This window comes from Pan paniscus, chromosome 5 (genome assembly GCF_029289425.2).
Source record: "Pan paniscus chromosome 5, NHGRI_mPanPan1-v2.0_pri, whole genome shotgun sequence".
Lineage (NCBI taxonomy): Eukaryota > Metazoa > Chordata > Mammalia > Primates > Hominidae > Pan > Pan paniscus.
This window is the reverse complement of record NC_073254.2, coordinates 70,026,810-70,045,438: the sequence shown is the minus strand read 5'-3', so window position 1 is coordinate 70,045,438 and position 18,629 is coordinate 70,026,810. Positions and strand designations below refer to the sequence as shown.

At 35.4% G+C, this 18,629-nt stretch overlaps 1 protein-coding gene across 2 annotated transcripts in view; it reads left to right on the top strand.

Annotated features, from left to right (window-relative positions):
• Positions 1-3,501: 3,501 nt before the first annotated feature.
• HMGCLL1 (3-hydroxy-3-methylglutaryl-CoA lyase like 1) overlaps positions 3,502-18,629 on the top strand; it is a 145,321-nt gene continuing 130,193 nt past the window's right edge. The window contains exons 1-2 of one of the 2 annotated variants that reach the window (XM_034962260.3): positions 3,502-3,759; positions 5,580-5,669. In XM_034962260.3, the coding sequence (XP_034818151.1) occupies positions 3,652-3,759; positions 5,580-5,669 (198 nt within the window). In that variant the 5' untranslated portion in view covers positions 3,502-3,651. The remainder of the gene's footprint in view (positions 3,760-5,579; positions 5,670-18,629) is intronic. The other variant, XM_003828931.5, reaches the window with a different exon arrangement.

Sequence of the window (18,629 nt, the reverse complement as noted above, 5' to 3'; positions counted from 1 at the left end):
TGTCTTCATTGATATCTTTATGCATCTTCTGAATTTCTCAAAATTGCTGTAATAAGAAACATAATTAGAGTGATAGGACATGAAATAATCCTAAAACTTGGGGAAACATGTATAATTTGATATTGCTGAAGTTATGGATAAGTTTAGAAAATGGGTAGGAGTTGAGACTGCAAAGACTGCTAAGAGTCTCTTCATGAAATATTAATTGAACCATTTTTAAGAAATATGACTTCCCCCCACCCCCAGAGGTTATGGGACACCTCTAAGAATTTTAAGTTCAGAAATGTTTATCAGATATATATTTTCAAAATCTCTCAGACTATACAGTATGAATTGTTGAGTGCAAAATCACCCAGGAAGCCAGACTACTGTATTAATAATAATAATAGCTAACATTTGCTGGCTGCCTACAACATGCCAGAGACCAAATGTTGAACACTTTATATATTCTGTCATTTAATTTTGGCAACAAGTAAGAACTGTTATTGTCACCCTTTTACACATGTGGATACAGATGCTAACGAAGTTGTTCAGGGTCACTCAGTCCCTGTTAGAACCTGGCTCCCATCATAGATAATCTAGAACCAACTCTTAGGCTCTTCCCCACTGCATTATGGTGTTGCTTGTCAAACAGATAGGAAGTGGAGCAGAGAGAAGTTCTTAGCAAAAGAAAAAGAGCAAGGGATGAGTCCAAGATGTTTAACTCAAATCACTTGTTGACAGATTGGTGGGATTAAGGAGAGAAGGAAGTCAAGAATAATTCAAGAGAGACAGGTTGAATTGAATGCTTTTGCACTTAGTAAAATCATTAATAAAGTCACTAGAGAAAATAGAAAATTTACTTTAATTTGAGGTGAATGTTCGTATCTTCTTCTGCTTGAGTGAGTAAAATGCAATGAAATAAAAATGGCTTAGTCATATGATGCAGCAAGCATAGTATAGAGTGCAGATGCAGGATATGGCACTTACTCACTTCGTAGTTTTTAACAACTGGTTTCTTTATTTTTCTAATGGAGCCCAAGCTTCTAACCTGTTATATTGCAAGAGAGAACTATAGAACCTTCCACAAACTTCTTTTTATTCTCATTTTATCTAGAGCTTTTTAGAACAGGGGTACATATTGAAAATGTTTTATTTGAGTAATCAGAACAGAAAGATGTACATTAATACTAAGTACAAAAACATATGCTTTTCAAATGCATAAATTTTAAGCATTCATAAATTAACACCAAACTTTACTTACCAGTAAAATCACATCTATTTTAACTCCTGTTTATTCATTAGATTAAACATTCTTAAGATATTTGGTCTTTAAGATTTTGGCATTTGTACAAATTTTGTTTAAAAATTTGAGATCATAGCATTTTCCATATGATATGAATTAAAATAAAAAACAAATACTTTTATATTTATAAGACTTTTCTGTAAAAAAACACGTATCACTATGGTCAACTAATTGGTATATGAAATTTTCTTCAGACCCTTTTAATTTAGAAAACGATTAAGCAATAATTTTTTTTTCCTAAATGTTCTTGTTCTTAGTAGCAGAAGATCATATCATATCTGACTTATCTTAGAGGTCTTATTCTCCAAAAGTTTAGACTTCAATTTTAATTGCCAATCCTTTTTGAGGTTTAGAATGATTGTTGACTCCATTATGAAGGTTGCCTTGCTAAATTATTGTTGTTGAAGTTGGATCTTTTAAAATTATTTTTAAATATCATGTTCCCTGTTGCAGAATTTAAATATAGAGAGAAAAATGATAGTAAGCATAGATATAACCAGTACGGTCCATTTCACTTGCAGTGGAACAATAACTAACAGCTGAGCTCTGCTGGTACAGCTAACAGATTTAGCTCTGTGAATGTACACCTATATGATAGTCATGCTTAGGTAAATAACAACCGGAGTTTTGGTGCTTTACAGAGTTTTAAGCGCATCCAGGAATTGGATAACTTCACTTTAGCAGTTCAGAGAATGTTCTCCAGGTTAAACATCCGGCTGGGCGCGGTGGCTGACGCCTGTAATCCCAGCACTTTGGGAGGCCGAGGAGGTCAGACCACGAGGTCAGGAGATCGAGACCATCCTGGCTAACGCGGTGAAACCCCGTCTCTACTAAAAATACAAAAAATTAGCCGGGCGTGGCGGCCGGCGCCTGTAGTCCCAGCAGCTGGGGAGGCAGAGGCAGGAGAATGGCGTGAACCTGGGAGGCGAAGCTTGCAGTGAGCCGATATCGCGCCACTGCACTCCAGCCTGGGCGACAGAGCGAGACTCCGTCTCAAAAAAAAAAAAAAAAAAAAAAAAAAGAAAGAAAAAAGAAAAAAAAATCCTTGGTTAACTGTGAGAAGACTATGACCTCCTCATCCTCTTTGCCCTTTCTAGTGCAGTTTTACCGAAGGATCTACACGATTTCTCTTCCACTCTTTGTCTTTTTCCTCCCTTAACCCATTTATTTTTATTACCTGTGGAAGTCTCACTGCCCACCCCCCAAACCCCCACCCATGCAACACACAAGTGGTAAGGATGGTTTGACTTTGAATGGTAAATTTCTTCTGTGTGTTTATACTACGGTGTGCATCAGTTGGCTCCTGGTTTACATTTGCTCCATCAGCCACCAGGGCTGATGCGTATTCCTGGCCATGGACACCCTGGCTGGGTCTCCGGAAGACCCTAGGTATCCTGCACGAGACTATTCTTGATGACTATGTCATTTCAGCTGCAAACCACTGAACCCGCGGCGAAGATTATTAGGGTGTGACAATACACATAAGTGTACATGTGAAAGTGAGGTGGGGAGGGTAGGCAGGTGGTCTGCTCGAAGGCTATTTTTTCAAACCCTCTCTTCCACTAAAAATGTCTCCAATTCTAATATCCTAAGAACTTGTATAGAATTTTCCGTTTGGATAAATCTAGTCCTTAGGGCTTTAATAATTTTGTGCCATGAGACTTTTAAACACGCAGTTCCATTTCAGCGCTTAACCGCAGCACCAACTTACAGCTTACCTCTCATTTAGGAACGTACCTGTGAGAGTACCTCTGATCATCTAACCTAATTTAAGACTGTCTTTTCCTTTTCATTAGACTGTTAGATTGTTTTAACCTTGCTGATTGCCTCAAAAACATTTTTAAATAGAGCTTTTTGTTATAAAGCATAAACTCCATGAGCTCAACGGTAGGCAAATCTACACTTGAGCACCCAAGGCTGCAGCTGGGAATGAACGAACTCATCAACATAAACACTCACGCCCCTTCCTTTTATTTTAGACCCCTTTTCTTCTACACCTGATCTAAGCCAGGTGAGAAGTAGGTGGGCACGTGAAGATACAGACCCCTGGGCGCTCAGTGTAGTGCGGAAAATGAGCCACCCCTGAACATCCTCTGGCTCAGCTCCTTTCTCTCCTGTTCAGGTGCTCCGCATTTCTGTCGATTCCCGCAGGTGCCCCGTGAACCCGCTGCCCCAGGCGCGGCCACCTGCCACGCCCCGCTCCCCGCCCTCTCGGCGCCGCCGCAGTGCGCAGAACAGCTCTGGTCCTCACAGCCAGTGCACCGGAGGGGCGCGCTCCCGAGCTGGCGCAGTTTCCCAGCGCGGTGCCCGCCCCTCATCCTCCTCCAGTCTCCCTCCCCTCGCCGACTGCCGCCCCAGGCTCCGCCATGGGGAATGTGCCATCTGCGGTGAAGCACTGCCTCAGCTACCAGCAGCTTCTCCGGGAGCATCTCTGGATCGGGGATTCAGTGGCAGGGGCGCTCGACCCCGCGCAGGTACCACCTCGCGGCCCAGGGTGTCCCCACCCTCATGCTCACTGACAGCCAGCCTCTCTCCCTGCAACCTCTTGGTGCCCTCCTCCCTTTATGTCACCTCCTCACCCCAGGACCCTTCCCGCAGCAGTTCTGTCGTGTTAGGCCGCACCCCTTAAACGGTTTCCCGTTATCTCTCTTCGGTGAATGTATCGACCCGCCTCTACAGATCAGACCCAGCAAAATCCCTGCCTGTGACCATTTGCTGGTCGCCTAAAGAAAAGAATTCCTTCTCTGTGTTTTCCTGGAAAGGGATGCATTACGTAATACAATTTGTATTCATAGGTATTCCTTCAAGGATACCGCCCTTATTCTCAGTGCTCCTTGTACTGTGTAACAAAGACGACAAATTTGTCACAATATGAGGCAGAAAGAGGAATGAAACCGGTAGAAGGTTAAGAAGACATAGTAGGATGAAATAATCCGTCAGAACATTAATTATCCCGAATGTATTTGTGCTTCAACAAACTTGAAAGAAAGTGTAAATAACAGCAATTTCAGACTAAAATTTATTCCCACATTGTTCCTGAAAGGCCATGTTAAGACAATAGGCAACTTAATATTATTCATATACTTATGATTTAGTATTATTCATATACTTATGATTTAATGACACTTAACCAGTGTCAGATAAATAAAGAAAAGGTGTATAAAGAAATAAACTTTTTCCCTAAAAAACTGAAAATCTAAAATTCCACAAAATATTAAATACCTGATAATTGTTATGAAAATGTTGAAACATGGAATAAAGGAGGAGCACTGTGAGGACTTCTTGTTAAATTACAGGTGCTGGATACAAGATTATTTCTGATTCGACTAGTGAACAAAATAACTTCTGTTGTTGTAATATTTTAGTCATTAAGCATAATTGTACCATGTGGATTTAAATCAACTATTCTAATATAAAATATTCATTTTCTATTGTGTATTCTCAGTTTAGTGTATCATATGTGAAATTGCAATCTTATCTCTACAAATTGGAATTCAGCATTTGTGTTCTTTAGAAGATATTTTGTTTCTCGTTACTTAAAAGATGGCCATGGTCATCTAACTCAAAACCTGTTGATGACAGTGGTAGAGGTGAAAAAGTTATCCTTTATCTTCCCACATGTTAATATGTCTATTTAATTTTCCTACCTTCTATTTTGACCTTCCTGATGTAACTTTTATCTTAATGTTCTTGACTTTTTAAATTCAGTCTGTTATTTAATCAGGAACCATTAACTTATATTTCCTAAGTCTGAGACTTTATATGATTTTTCTTTTTGAGTGAATATTATATTTCTCTCTCCCTCTTTATTTTCTGATTTACACATTTTGTGGGTTTTATGGACAATGATAGAAGATTGGCTGCAGGTAAGGATGTCTTATTTGCCCTGCTAAGATATGGAAGCAGGTTAAATGAAAATGACTAGGATTCCTGAGAAATAAAATTCTGGGGCATTCATCAGCTTAATGAAGACTTTTTTGGCCCATTCTGAAGAAATAATAGGCCTTCTCTAAATATTGCCTTTTTACCCACCAACTGCTTTGCCTAGAAAACTCTTATTTGTCTCTCAAGTACAGATTTTAAATTTTTTTTTTTTTTTTTTTTTTTTTTTAGTCCAGCCCTTTCCTTTGCTCCCTCCAGAGTTATGCTTCTTTTTGTGTTCTCGGGAATTTTTAAAAATAATTCTGTTTTAGTTCCAATACTGTTGAATTGTAATTTTTTTCTATCTCACAGTATTTGAACTCACAGCAGCACTGACATCTGACACTTGGCTTTTTGAACTTTATCTTCCTAGACTTCTGTTCTAACAAACCTTCACGGCTTTCAGCCCGATGTCTCTGGCTTCTCAGTCTCCTTGGCAGGCTCGGTGGCTTGTATCCACTGGGTAAATATCCAGATGCCCCATCACTATCTACACTCTTCCTAGTGTGAGTGTGAGTGACAATCTACACTCACTGATTTGGTTACTGTTTGTGTACCAGTGTTTTCTAGACTTACATACCCCTATTTCTCTTGAATTCCAGTCCAGATGTTCAGCTGCTCATTTGACATCATCGCTTGGGTATCTCAAAAGCAACTCAAACTCAAACATTTTCAAAATTTTATTAATGTTCTACTCCTCCCAACACTGGACTTTCTCCAATATTTCATTTTGCAGGGAATGCCAGTATAATTTATTCAGTTCTACGAGCCATACACCAGAAACTATCTTCTTTCATTTCCCTCACACCCAAAGTATCACTGAGTCTTGCAATTTTACTTCTTGAATTTCTTTCAAATCCATTTTTCCAACTTCATTGCACCAATCAATTTTAAAATGGCATTATCTCTCATATGGATGACTGGGATGTTGCAGTAGTCTTCTTACTTTCCAGGAATCCCTCTTCAACCCAATGTCTATATAGCTAGTTGGAAACTGTTCCCTATTTCAAATAAAATAGTGCTATTTCCATGTTTCAAAACCATCTATGAATTTCCATTGCTTTTAAGAATGGACACCAAAACTTTTAATGTGTTTTCTAAACCTCAAATGATCTTTTCATTGCATCTCTCAGCAACATCATCTTAAGCTATTCTTTTTTGTTCTTGCCACTTTAGCCACAGTGGCCTTTTTTGAGTTCTCTAATAAATTGTGTTCCCTCTGGAACCACAGTGTTTGCTTACCTTCCTCTCCGCTAGGAAGATTATTTTCAACAAATTAACTTCTAATTAATCTTCCGCCCTCAACTTGCATGTTACCCTCTCGTGAAATCTCTCCCAGACTCTCCATGCCAGCAGCTTTTGTTAGACTTCTATTGCATAGCAACCTATTGTAGATAATATGCATTATATATTTATTTTCATGATTACTTGATATTTAATTGCTTTGCAGATACTAAGCATAGTAAAACTAAGGAAGCAATTCACCACGGGATTCTCAACACTTATCAGAATGTCTGGTTAATTTTTTATGGCCAATAATACTTTTTGAATGAACAAATGAATTAATGTTTTCCCTTATAGACCATAAGCATCACATGCCTATGAAGACCATGAACTTCTTCTTAGCATTTGTTCAAGGTCCAACAAAATGATTGGCACACTGTAGCATCATGATAAATATTTGCTAAGTGAATACAGAATCAGTGAGAATGGGGACATGGTATAGAGTTTGATCTTAGCACCAATCGATGAATATTATTACTGTTTTTCTCTCACCTTTTTGTCTCATAGGACCTCATAGTAGTTTAATGGAGAGATGAGGTAAAAATGGTTTCTGGAGGCTGTCAACACAGCAGAGAGCTTAACTAATTCTCTATTGTTGAATCTGGCAGAGAGAATCATGAATAAACCTGACTCCTGTAATATGAAATAATTTGATTGTAGTTAGAACAGATAGAAAATTCTGTATTTTGAAATAATTATGTGTGTGCAATAGAATATTGAAAACCTCGATATTTTTCTGCTACCAACTTATTCCATGGTTTTGTGTGTGCAAGAGCATGGCCACACCTTAATTTTTCAGCTTACATATTAGAGATAATATATCCCTGATGAATTATTAGACTTAAATTAAATATTGTGTGTATGAATATATACACATATACATATTAGAAGTTTAACAATGTACTATCAAATATAAAAAGAATAAATATGAATGAAAGGCTTATTCTATCACAGGTCACTAATTAAATTATTTGGGTCTCTGTTTTTGCTAATGACAATGGTTTTGCAGAAAATTCCCTTAATAGACCAAGAGGTTGAAATTGCTCATTCTGTAATTCAAGCTATCTCTTAGGACCTGTTTTATTTTCTGTAGTTGTCTCTGTTAAAAAGAGTATAATGAAGCTGGCTTAATTGGCATGTTTTAAAGTTTTGATTAAATTTAAGTTTCCTAGTGAAGCGATCCCCCTTTGATTTTCAAGTGTTCCTTAAGCAATAACTAAATCTCTTCACATATTAATGCCCTTTTGCAAAAATAAAATTTCCAAAGACCTAAATTCTAATATAAATAATGTTTCAAACCTATTATATTTCTAAAATGAAATAGTAGATTATGTGAGATTAAATTTATAGTTATTTTACATTCGATTCTGATCCTTTATGTTACATTTGCTGTCAGCAAAAATTATGATTCAGCGTAAAGTTATTTGGTGCTAAAGGGTCTCTGGAATTTAAATGTATTATATTTCTGCTTAAATGTAATCAGATGATAATGTATCTTTATACTTTTGGCTTGCAACTGTGTAGTTGTTAGTACATTTACTAAATATCTTAGGATGATTGAGGAGGAATTTTCAGACAGGGACCAAACTGCCATCATACTGTTTTCTATTTGTCTCATGTATTCTTTATTTGTCTCCTTACCATTTTTTATTCTTTTCCAGCTTCTTTTGAAATCATGTAGCATTTTAATTTCTCATTTTCCCCCTGAATTGACACGTTAGTGATATACTTTTTTTTTACTATACTCTTAATTCCTGTCTATAAGATGTCAACATACAACCGTGGCTTATTAAAATAATATATTAGTACTATTACAACTTATTAAAAATGCAAATATGACTCTTTAACTTCATTTTCTGTCCTCTGCCTTTTACGTTTTTGTTTCTATATACTTATTATCTATATGGTGTATTTACAATACATATGTATACAGTCAATATCCATTTATACTTGTGCACATATTTTCTCTTTTTATTCCTTTCTTCATCTCCATTTTTTCCTCAGATTAGTTTCCTTCAACCAGAAGTATTTGTTTCAATATTTTCTTTAGTAAAAAAAGTACTAATATTGATTTTTTTCAGTTTTTCTTTGTTTGAAATTACATACACACATATACACTAATGTATATATATATACACACACATATGATGTTTATAAGTATAAATGAATGTTTACTATAAACATAAGTTTTATCTAAAAAATTAACAGACATGATAGCAGTGCAAAATGCAGATTTCTCAACAGATACAGTGGAAGCCAGTTACAATAAAATCAGCGATTTGTCTTATTTTTGGTCCTTTGATGATAATTTATCTTTCATTCTTTTCTCTTTGTATTTGGTTTCTAATAGTATTACTATGGCATATCTAGGCATACTTTCTTTTGCATTCATCTGGCTAATAATGTACAACACTTCTTGGATCTATGACTTGATGTTTGTTGGGTTTCATATTTTGGAAGCTTTTCAACCATTTTTGCTTCAAATGTTGTTTGTTTCTTGTTTCCTTTTAAATCTTCTCCAGTTAGACCTACAACTTGAAGAATATTAGAACTTTCTCTGTGCCTTATTTGTTTCTTACATTCATTTTTTTCATTCTTTCTTTTCTTCTCCGTATTCAATCTGAATATTTTCTTCTCATTTATATTCCATTTCAGTAATTTCTTCTTCAGCTTTGTTTAATTTGCTGTTAATCTAATTTATTGAGTTCTTAATTTCAGAGTTCTAATTTATTGAGTTCTATAATTTCTTAATTATATTTTGAGTTAAAGTGTTTTTATGATTTCTAAAAGATAGGCTTCAGTTCTCTGCCACAATTCTCTATCATATTATAAATTCTTGAATATTTATTAGAATTATTTTAGATCCCATGTCTGACAACTCCAATATCCAGATCTCCAGTTAGTCTGTTTTATGTATTTTCCTTCCTGGTATGCCTACAAAATTTAAATAATATGTTAGACACCTGGTATGAAAATAATTATAGACGTAATTTGAGACTCTGAATAATACTGTCCTTCTCAGGTGGGATTTCTCTTTGGTGTTATCAAACAATAAGCGTAGAGATAACTTAAATTAAGCTAATCAAGTGCTTACCTGATATGAGGTTTAGCCTACTTTACTTGTGAGGGCTTTACTTTTTTCTCTTCATCCTTACTTTTTGTATTCTGCAGTCATTCAGAGGTCCTAACTAAAACCTAAAATGTTTACCAGGGTTGCTCCTCCTTGCTGAGACCTGAATTCAAACTATTTCCACTCCAGCCTTGCTAGGCTCCTGGAAGATCTGATGGTTTTGGCTTCTCAGTTGCTCATACAGAATTGGCAAATGCCTCAAAAAGAAAAGTTCTGCTGACTGTTGGGCTCACCACTTTATTTTTTTCTCCTGCATAGTATATTGGCTGCTGAAATACTCATTAACCAAATTTCTGAGACTATTAGTTTTTCATTAATATTTTATCCAACTAATATAGTCATTGTCAGTGAGAGGTTTGTTGTGAACAAGCTAGTCAGCCATTATTGAAAGATTATATAATAAGGAAATTAAATTTAAAAATACCAATTGTGCAGTTTAGTTTAAATTGTAAAAATATATTCATTTACCATACTACTTGAACTTGTTATATTCCATTATATATGTATAGTAGCATACATACTATTCAGATTACCAATTTGAATTACAAAGAAAGAATAAAAAGATTATCTGCCTCATGAAAAATATCGTATGGAAAAAATGACTATTCCAAATGGTTTTTGGTATGAAGAACAAGTTATAAAGGTAATGAATATATATTTTAAATAATGTTAAAAGTAATATTATGTCCAATTTTAGTATCTGCTCTTTGAAGAGCAATGTACTATTTACTCCCTCTTTATGTGTAATATACTTTAATAAAATTTTGATAGATGAATAAAATAGTTTAATAAAATTTGTTAAATAAAGTACTTCCTTTATAATATTTTACCTCTATTGGCATAATGTATATCAAATCTTTTCATTTTATTAGCATAAAGTTGGTAAAAGTATTTTCTTATTATTATTTACCTTTCTTTTCAATCTTATCTTTTGCATTGCCTCTTTCTGATTTGGGTACATTCTCTTTCTCTTTCTCTCTCTATAAGTCTTCCTACAGTTTATCACTTTACTCAGAAGTATCTTGTAGGCTTGTTTATGCTCTTGACTGTATGTATATGTTTGTATGTGCTTATGCATATGGATGATGTGCTAGCAACTGATTTCTATTCTTTGAAAAAATTCTTCTCTACTTTTTCTACATTAGCATTTTAATTTTCTTTAAATATTTAGCTCACTTGATTTTAGTCTTTTTAAAAATTAAGTGCTTTAAGACTATACCTGCCCATTTCTCTATTGTTTTGCTTTAAATGTATGTCTTATAAGCTGCTTATATGATTACTCTCTAGCTTTAATTAGATGAATTTACCTCTAATCATGTTTGATCTATTATTTTTTATTTTTTATTTTTTGAGATGGAGTCTTGCTCTGTCACCCAGGCTGGAGTGCAGTGGCGCGATCTCGACTTACTGCAAGCTACGTCTCCTGGGTTCACGCAGTTCTCCTACCGCAGCCTCCCGAGTAGCTGGGACTACAGGCGCCCGCTACTATGCCCGGCTAATTTTTTTTTCTTTTTGTATTTTTAGTAGAGATGGGGTTTCACTGCATTAGCCAGGATGGTCTCGATCTCCTGACCTCGTGATCTGCCTGCCCCGGCCTCCCAAAGTGCTGGGATTACAGGCGTGAGCCACCTTGCCCAGCGTTTGATCTATTACTATGTTTGTCCTACTTTCTGTCAAATCTATCAGCCTCACTCACCGTTTTACATTTCCTATTTTTAAGGCTGTTTATGCCTTTTCAGCATTCTTATTTTATATTTTATATTGTTTAGAGCAAAATATATATTTTAAAGAATGAATTCAGTTATCTTGAGAAAAAGATTGTTTAATTGTTACACCATGATTCTTCAAATAACATGTACCAGGCATATTACCATTCTCAAGATTCTTTTTGTTGATGTAAAGCATCTAACAAATGAGGTGAAGGTAGGGAGTTCCAAAGACTTGTAATTTTTACTTGAGGTTAAAGATTTAATCATGAACACAATAAAGTTAGAAACTTAAAAGGATAGGTATTTGATATGGTTTGGCTGTGTCCCCAACCCAAATCTCACTTGAATTGTAGCTCCCATAATTTCCACACATTGTGGGAGGGACCTGGTGGGAGATAATTGAATCATAGGGGTGTTCCTCCCATACTGTTCTTGTGGTAGTGAATAAGTCTCATGAGAGCTGATGGCTTTATAAGGGGTTTCCCCTTTCGCTTGGCTCTCATTCTCTCTTGCCTGCCGCCATGTAAGATGAGCCTTTCACCTTCCACCATGATTGTGAGGCCTCCCTAGCCATGTGGAACTGTGAATCCATTAAAGTTCTTTTTATTTATAATTTAGCTAGTCTCAGGTATGCCTTTATCAGCAGCGTGAACATGGACTAATACAGTATTTGTGGTTACAGACTTAATAAGTGAGCTGCCACAAAAAATAATAAGCCCCTTTTATGACCCTATAGATTATGGTCAGAATGGAGTAAAAGTCCAGTGAATTTCACTGAAAACCAAATATTGGATGGAAGGTCCACCAGGACATTGAATAAACTGCTGAATGGTGTCAGGATTTTGGATGAAGGGAATGATGGTGAAATAAGTTCTAATGGCCTTGATATATGAAGGATACCAATCATCAAGCAGGGATAGAGACTATATGGCCAAATCACATAGATTCCAAAAGCAGGGCCTTTTAAATTAGTGAAAAGAAGTGGGAGTCTTCAAGAAGTAATGGAAATTAAAGATGCCATCCTTAATTCTAGTCTCTAAGCAAAGAATAGGAGACTAAGCAGTCTCTCCTTGAGAGGGTTACAGGAGAGGTGCCTTCTTAAGGGTAATTGAGACCTCATTTAAGGCCAGGAGATAATAGGACTGTTCAATAAAGAGGCTGAGAATGTGTTAGAATGTTTTAGGTGTGCAGCTGAGTTTACAGCTGGAAAAATAAAGAAGACTTGAATCTTACTATAACAGGAAAGTCAGATAAGTACGTAGGGTTCTACAGAAGGAGTAGACGATTCTTGGGAATAATATATTGGGAAATGACTAAAGAAAGCTGGACTGTAAAATAAGATGGCTTATCAAGTGAGTAAATCTCAGTAGTCTTGAGGTGGCTGTGAGTCTTTTTGGGTATCTCAGCCTCAGCCAAGTCCTGGGTTTATTGCATTTTAAGAGAGTCCTTATCTCTGTAGCATGAAGAATCTAGCTTTTAAAGCCACCTTTGATTTGACTTGACTTACATGCACTTTTGAAGGAAAGCTTAAGGCTGTTCACATTTTGATTCCTGAAGGGAAATGGCTGGCTAGTGCATGCTGAGAACAAGGCCAGCATCCCAGGGGAGTGCGGCTTTGTCTCTGTGCCATTAGCAAGTGTGTTCCTTGGTGTTTCATAAGAGATATAGCCATGTTATACCCTCCTTATTTTTTATTTTTAATCAAGTCACATATATTATTTAGTATGAGTTGCTTATTATAAAGACTTTTGTAGCTATACAGCTACCACTACTGAATGCTCAATATGAACCCGGCACTCCCTGTTTACATCCAGTAACTCATTTAATCCTTACAATAATCCATTTTACAGATTTGGTAACTGTGGTTCAGAAAGGTTAAAAAAATGTGCCTATGATCAACAGCTAGTAAGCTAGAATTTTAACTCAGGCAGTTCTAGTTCTAAAGCCTGCAATTTTTGCCATGATACCAGTGCTTCCTAAACTTTTCTTGTGATAAGAGTCACCTAAAGTGTTTATTAAATATAGAGGAAATTTTGATTCAGTAGCTCTGAGTTGGAGCCCAATTATCTTTATTTCTACTTAACCCAATTTTAGTAAACACTGTGTTGGATGGTGCTGCTACTCCTCTACCCCTATATCTGCTGTCAAAGGGTCATGTTTCCTCTAATCTGTCTTTCCAGAGCTCCTGGCTCCTGCCCATGAAAAGAAGACTGCTATGAGTTTTGACTTCCCTTCTATCCTTTTTGAGGTTGAGACTAGAGTTCTGCCTGGAATAGAATTGCATTGGATACAAAAGGAAAAACAACTTGGTTTCCAATAAATTTCCTGTTCCCTTCAATCTTCAATACTTTCTGTCCTTGGATTTCTGTTGGCTCCTGTATTCCTTGCTTTCTCAGATTCCAGCTGGCTTTCACATCCTTCCCTCCCCCTACTCTATGTTCTTGTTTTTTTCATTAGCTCTGAGCTCCTCCAAGTCTTCTGGCTTTCTTTATGCTTATTCACTCTGTGCTGTAACTTTCCCTGACCCTTTCTTCTTTCTGTGTCTATCCCCTTCCAAGTTTAGTTGTTTGTGTGTGTGTGTGTGTGTGTGTGTGTGTGTGTGTGTGTGTTTCATTTTACTTCCGCTAATCAACCAAGGGGCTAGACCGTGCACACCCATAACTTTGTGGGTTACTCTCATATGACCCATGGTTTTTAAAAGATATAAAGCAAAATTGTGTATTTGGAGGCTATCATTTTTATAGAAATTCAGATTTGAAAGGGATTGTCCAGCCTGCTTAAAGCCCTAATAATGAAAACAAAGTTTAGAATCCCAGTTTCCTACCACTGTTCTGACTATGTATTGTTAGTCTACGTAGGAGTTGCAAATTAGCAGCCTAGGTGAGCCCAATATAACCCCTGAAATATTTTGTTTGGTTGAAACTGCAGTTAAAATATAAGTAAACTTGAATGCCTTTAAACAGAATTTGCACTATTAATTAATATATTTAGCTTCCTCAGGAATCAAGATTATCTTCTTGTGATTATAGATGTTTGGTTTTATGATCTTTCACATGAACAATTACATAGGGATATTTAAATGAGACCATTTCTGAACACTGGATTATTTTTCTGCAGGGTGGAGCCTAATCATTCGTTATCATTCAGCAAGCAGGAAATTATCTTTAAATTGCCAGAAGGTTGTCATCTTCCCTTTTGGACAATCTCCCTTTTTCTAAGTGATCAGAATTTAGTCCTAAATGAAAACTCAGGTGTTTTTAATTTCTTCTCTCAGATATAGCCATATTTATATGCCAATTTTTACATTTTTTCTTATAGAAAATAATACCAATTAGTAAATCTTGTTCGCAAAACATTCATTCCAAAACCAGACCATAAAATAATTTTATGTGAAGGTCATTTTTAGAATTATTTAGATTCATGGAGGTTTTTATTTTTAAAATGTTTCTCCCCCCATATAGTTTATATGACTGCCAAGTAATAACAAGGATAGAAAAACTCTCTGAAAATTAAATAAGTAAATAAACAAAAGCTGTGGTTTCTAAGCAATAATGAAGGGACCAGAGCTGTGAGTTCCAAACACATTTTTAATACAAGGAACTGAGGTTTACTTTCCTGGTTGAGAGAGCAGAAGAGCTGGGTTCTGGCACTCCGACGCTAGCAGGGCTGTAAGTATCACTGTGGAAGAGGAGGGACAAAGTGTTATGAGAAACAGAACGCCTAGAGCTGCTATCTCAAGGGCATGACCCAGACCACATTTTCATTCTTCATTGCTGTGTTCCTTTGAAAGCTCAGTTCTCCATTCTGCTGTTTATTTAGATCATGTTAATTTCTTTTCCCTGCAATTCTTTCTTGCAATTCATTTAAAAACACAAGCCTATAAACTTGTTTTAATTCAGCTTAATTCAATTAGTGATAACAATAGTAATCTTTGTGGTGAAGGTGGATGTGAGGGTCAGGTGGGATTTGGATAGAGAGAAGGCATTCCTGTTCAGAGTAAGATGATTGACGATTTTGGTGGAATTGACAGAGCAAAATCATGGGAGTTATTCATTTAGTTGTGTGTGTGTGTGTATACCTATAAAACTATAACTATTATCTATATTCATCCATCTATCTAATCTATCAGTTTACAAAAATAATTTTAAGACCCCATAATCTTATAAATTGTTTTATACATTTTTTTTCAAATTTGATGAGTTTAGAGGTTCACTCACTTTTTACAAGTATTAAGACTATTTCTTTTGTATCCTTCACCTCTCCCAATGGCCAACCTCAATACTTTTGTAGTACTTGGGATACCCATCCTTGTTTTCTTCATGTTCCCTTTTACAATATGGTTGAATAGAATGAAATATCTCTTTATTAAATGTATAATATTTGCACTGCTATGTTGAGGTCTTTTTAAGGGATGTGGCTATATTTTATTTAGTTTTCTGTTATCCCAAGGACATAAACACTTAGGTCTTCATTAAATGTTTATAGAAGTAAATATAGCCAACATTTCTGGTATTAAACTTTAGGTGATTTTAGCCAAATTAACTGCCTTTCTGATTGGCAAAATATATATTTAATTACATCAAATATATCTTTGAGTAGTAAAATTAGTAGCTTTAGTTCTTATTTATTCTTTTTCATGTTAGACTATAATGCCTACTTTTAAATCCTGGTGGTGTTTTTAGAAAATTTGAAAGCCTATTTGTTCCTTTTCTTGGCTACTGTTGTAAAGATCAGAGAAATTAGATTCCAACTTTTCATTTCTTTTCCATATCTGTGTTTCTATTAAGTTAATTCACACAGTGCACAATATGCATGTTCACATGAGTCTATTTTACAGGAGAAGGAGTAGAAACATTGAAGGATGTAATGATCCCCTCAGGGTTAAGCAGCTTCTCTGTTGCAATGTCTAAGCTGTGGTCTCCGGTTTAGGATTCAGTGTTCGGGCTCTTTTTTCCACCAATAGTAAGTGCCTCAAATGTCACCTTACGCTTATAACTTTCCAAGTCACGCTTCCTTGATTTTGTGAAGTAGAGAAATACAGATGGCAGAAAACTTCAACTACATAAAAACGCCTTTAACAAAAGTTTTATTCTATGAAATCTGCATTTCATAAAGTCTTTTTGGTGAACTTTATTAAGAAGCAATAGGGTCTAGGAAGCTTGGCAAACAATGAGGCAGGAAGCCCCAAAGAGAACATGTCTGTCAGACATTTTTCCTTCTGAATTTTCCTTCCAAATGTTTTTGGATCTTGAAGGAAGTGGAGTGGCTCTCTGCCACCACTTTCATACATCTGTAACCCACTGGGTGTACAGAGTCTGGCATTCACTTTTTAAATTCTCTACTCAATTTCGTATTTATTTCACTGTGAAATAGAAACTGATCATAGGTTAATGTTGAAGTCAAAATATGAATCTTATTTTTGTTAGACACAATTTCCATTTTTGAGAATTTTGATGTAAGGGCTGATAACTCCTTAATTTTTAAAATGATATGAGACAGTTCAAACCTTGCATTTTATAGAAAACTGTGGACCTGGTCAAATGTTAAAGCTGAGAGTAATTTGGAACTCTGCTTAGCTAGGTTTTAGGACTGTGTCTAAAAGACAATTTCAAGACCTTGGAGAAACAGATATAGTTACTCAGGGTTTCACTCATGAATGTCTGCTATCACTTAGCCCCCATTCCCTTATGACAGTATTTTAATGTTTAATTTAATTCTGCTAAATGTATGTTCTAGAAAATATTGAAAGGAAAACTTGAGCTAAAAAAGATGGAACATAAAGCTTGCATAAATACTCATCTCTAGAGAGCTGGATCCCTTAAATCTACTTGCTCTTTGAAGAATTTGTACAGATGTTGACCTTTTGATGGGAAAGATATAGTGATAATTTATTAAATAAAATGTCAATCATTTGTCTTAATTAAAAAGTGTTATATAAGGGCAGTAGTATTATTTTAACATACTTGCTGTCAATTTGCAACTTACATCACATGGGACAAATGAAATAATACACAATATACAAAATACTATATTAACCATTAATAGAGTATTATTAATAGGAATCTGGAAAATTATATGATTAGAATAATACTAACTCCTCTTTACCAAGTAGCAAAATAATTTCAGTGACTTTGCTGAAGGCTTTACATAATTTTTGAACTCTTAGAGTTTTGCAAAGAAGATCCTGTTATTCTCACTTTCAATATAAGGAAATGGAGGCTCAGAGAGTTAATAAAACCCACTCTAGGCCACTCGCCTGGTAGAGGTACTGGACTTTAACTTACACTAGGTACCAAAGCCTGAATTTTTTTCACTGCATAATGTCAGTCTATTGACTAGTAGGAACTTAGGTTATAATAATACAATTATTTATCTAGTACTCATTGGAAGATAACTTTTTTCTTTTAATATATTAATCAAGTTCTAGATTAAGCTATCACTTTAAGGAAACAAATTGTAGTTTGTTACAAATGCTTAGGATGAAGTAGCTCAACTTCCATCATTAATTCATGTTGAGACCCAACATTCACAGGCTGAGGTGGAAAAACCTGAATGAATCACTTTTCTCTCAGAGACATGTTATTCAGACTCTGTAAAGTTATTCCGTAGTGTTTTTTTTTTTTTTTGAAAACTTTCATGACCTTCTCCTTTTGTTCTGTACATGCCACACCACCAAAACTCTTGTAAGCTTTATAGGCTATTTCTGATACATGCATCCTTCCTTAGTTCTTTAGAAAGTAGCTCAAAATCAAAGCATGTACAGTTGACTCAAAGTCATCAAAAAGATCAAATTTGTGTAAAATGTATTACTGCATTTATACCAAATATTGTGTAATGTAAAATTCACATACATAATGAAAATTCTTGGATAACTTCTGTTGGGAAATATATTTACTTTGCTTCAAACCACTGAATATTTAATCTTGTTTATAAGAGACCATCTGAAGCCATAGTGTGTAAAGTATAATGCAATAAATGTAATAAGAACACCAACATGGCACATGTATACATATGTAACAAACCTGCACATTGTGTACCCTAAAACTTAAAGTATAATAAAAAAAGAAAAAAGAAAACCTCAGTCACCTAAAAGATGCTGAGGTGCTATTTTGAGGTTAATGAAAATCTTGGTTACTAAGATATGAGTTGAGACATATAAAACAATAATTTTCCATCGTTTTCACAAGAAACATAAAAGTAAAGATATTGCAACAAATTATACATGATTGATCAGAGAATAAAGAAGATAATGTATGAAAAAAATAATGACAAGGCAGTTGTCTTCATACCCACAACCCCA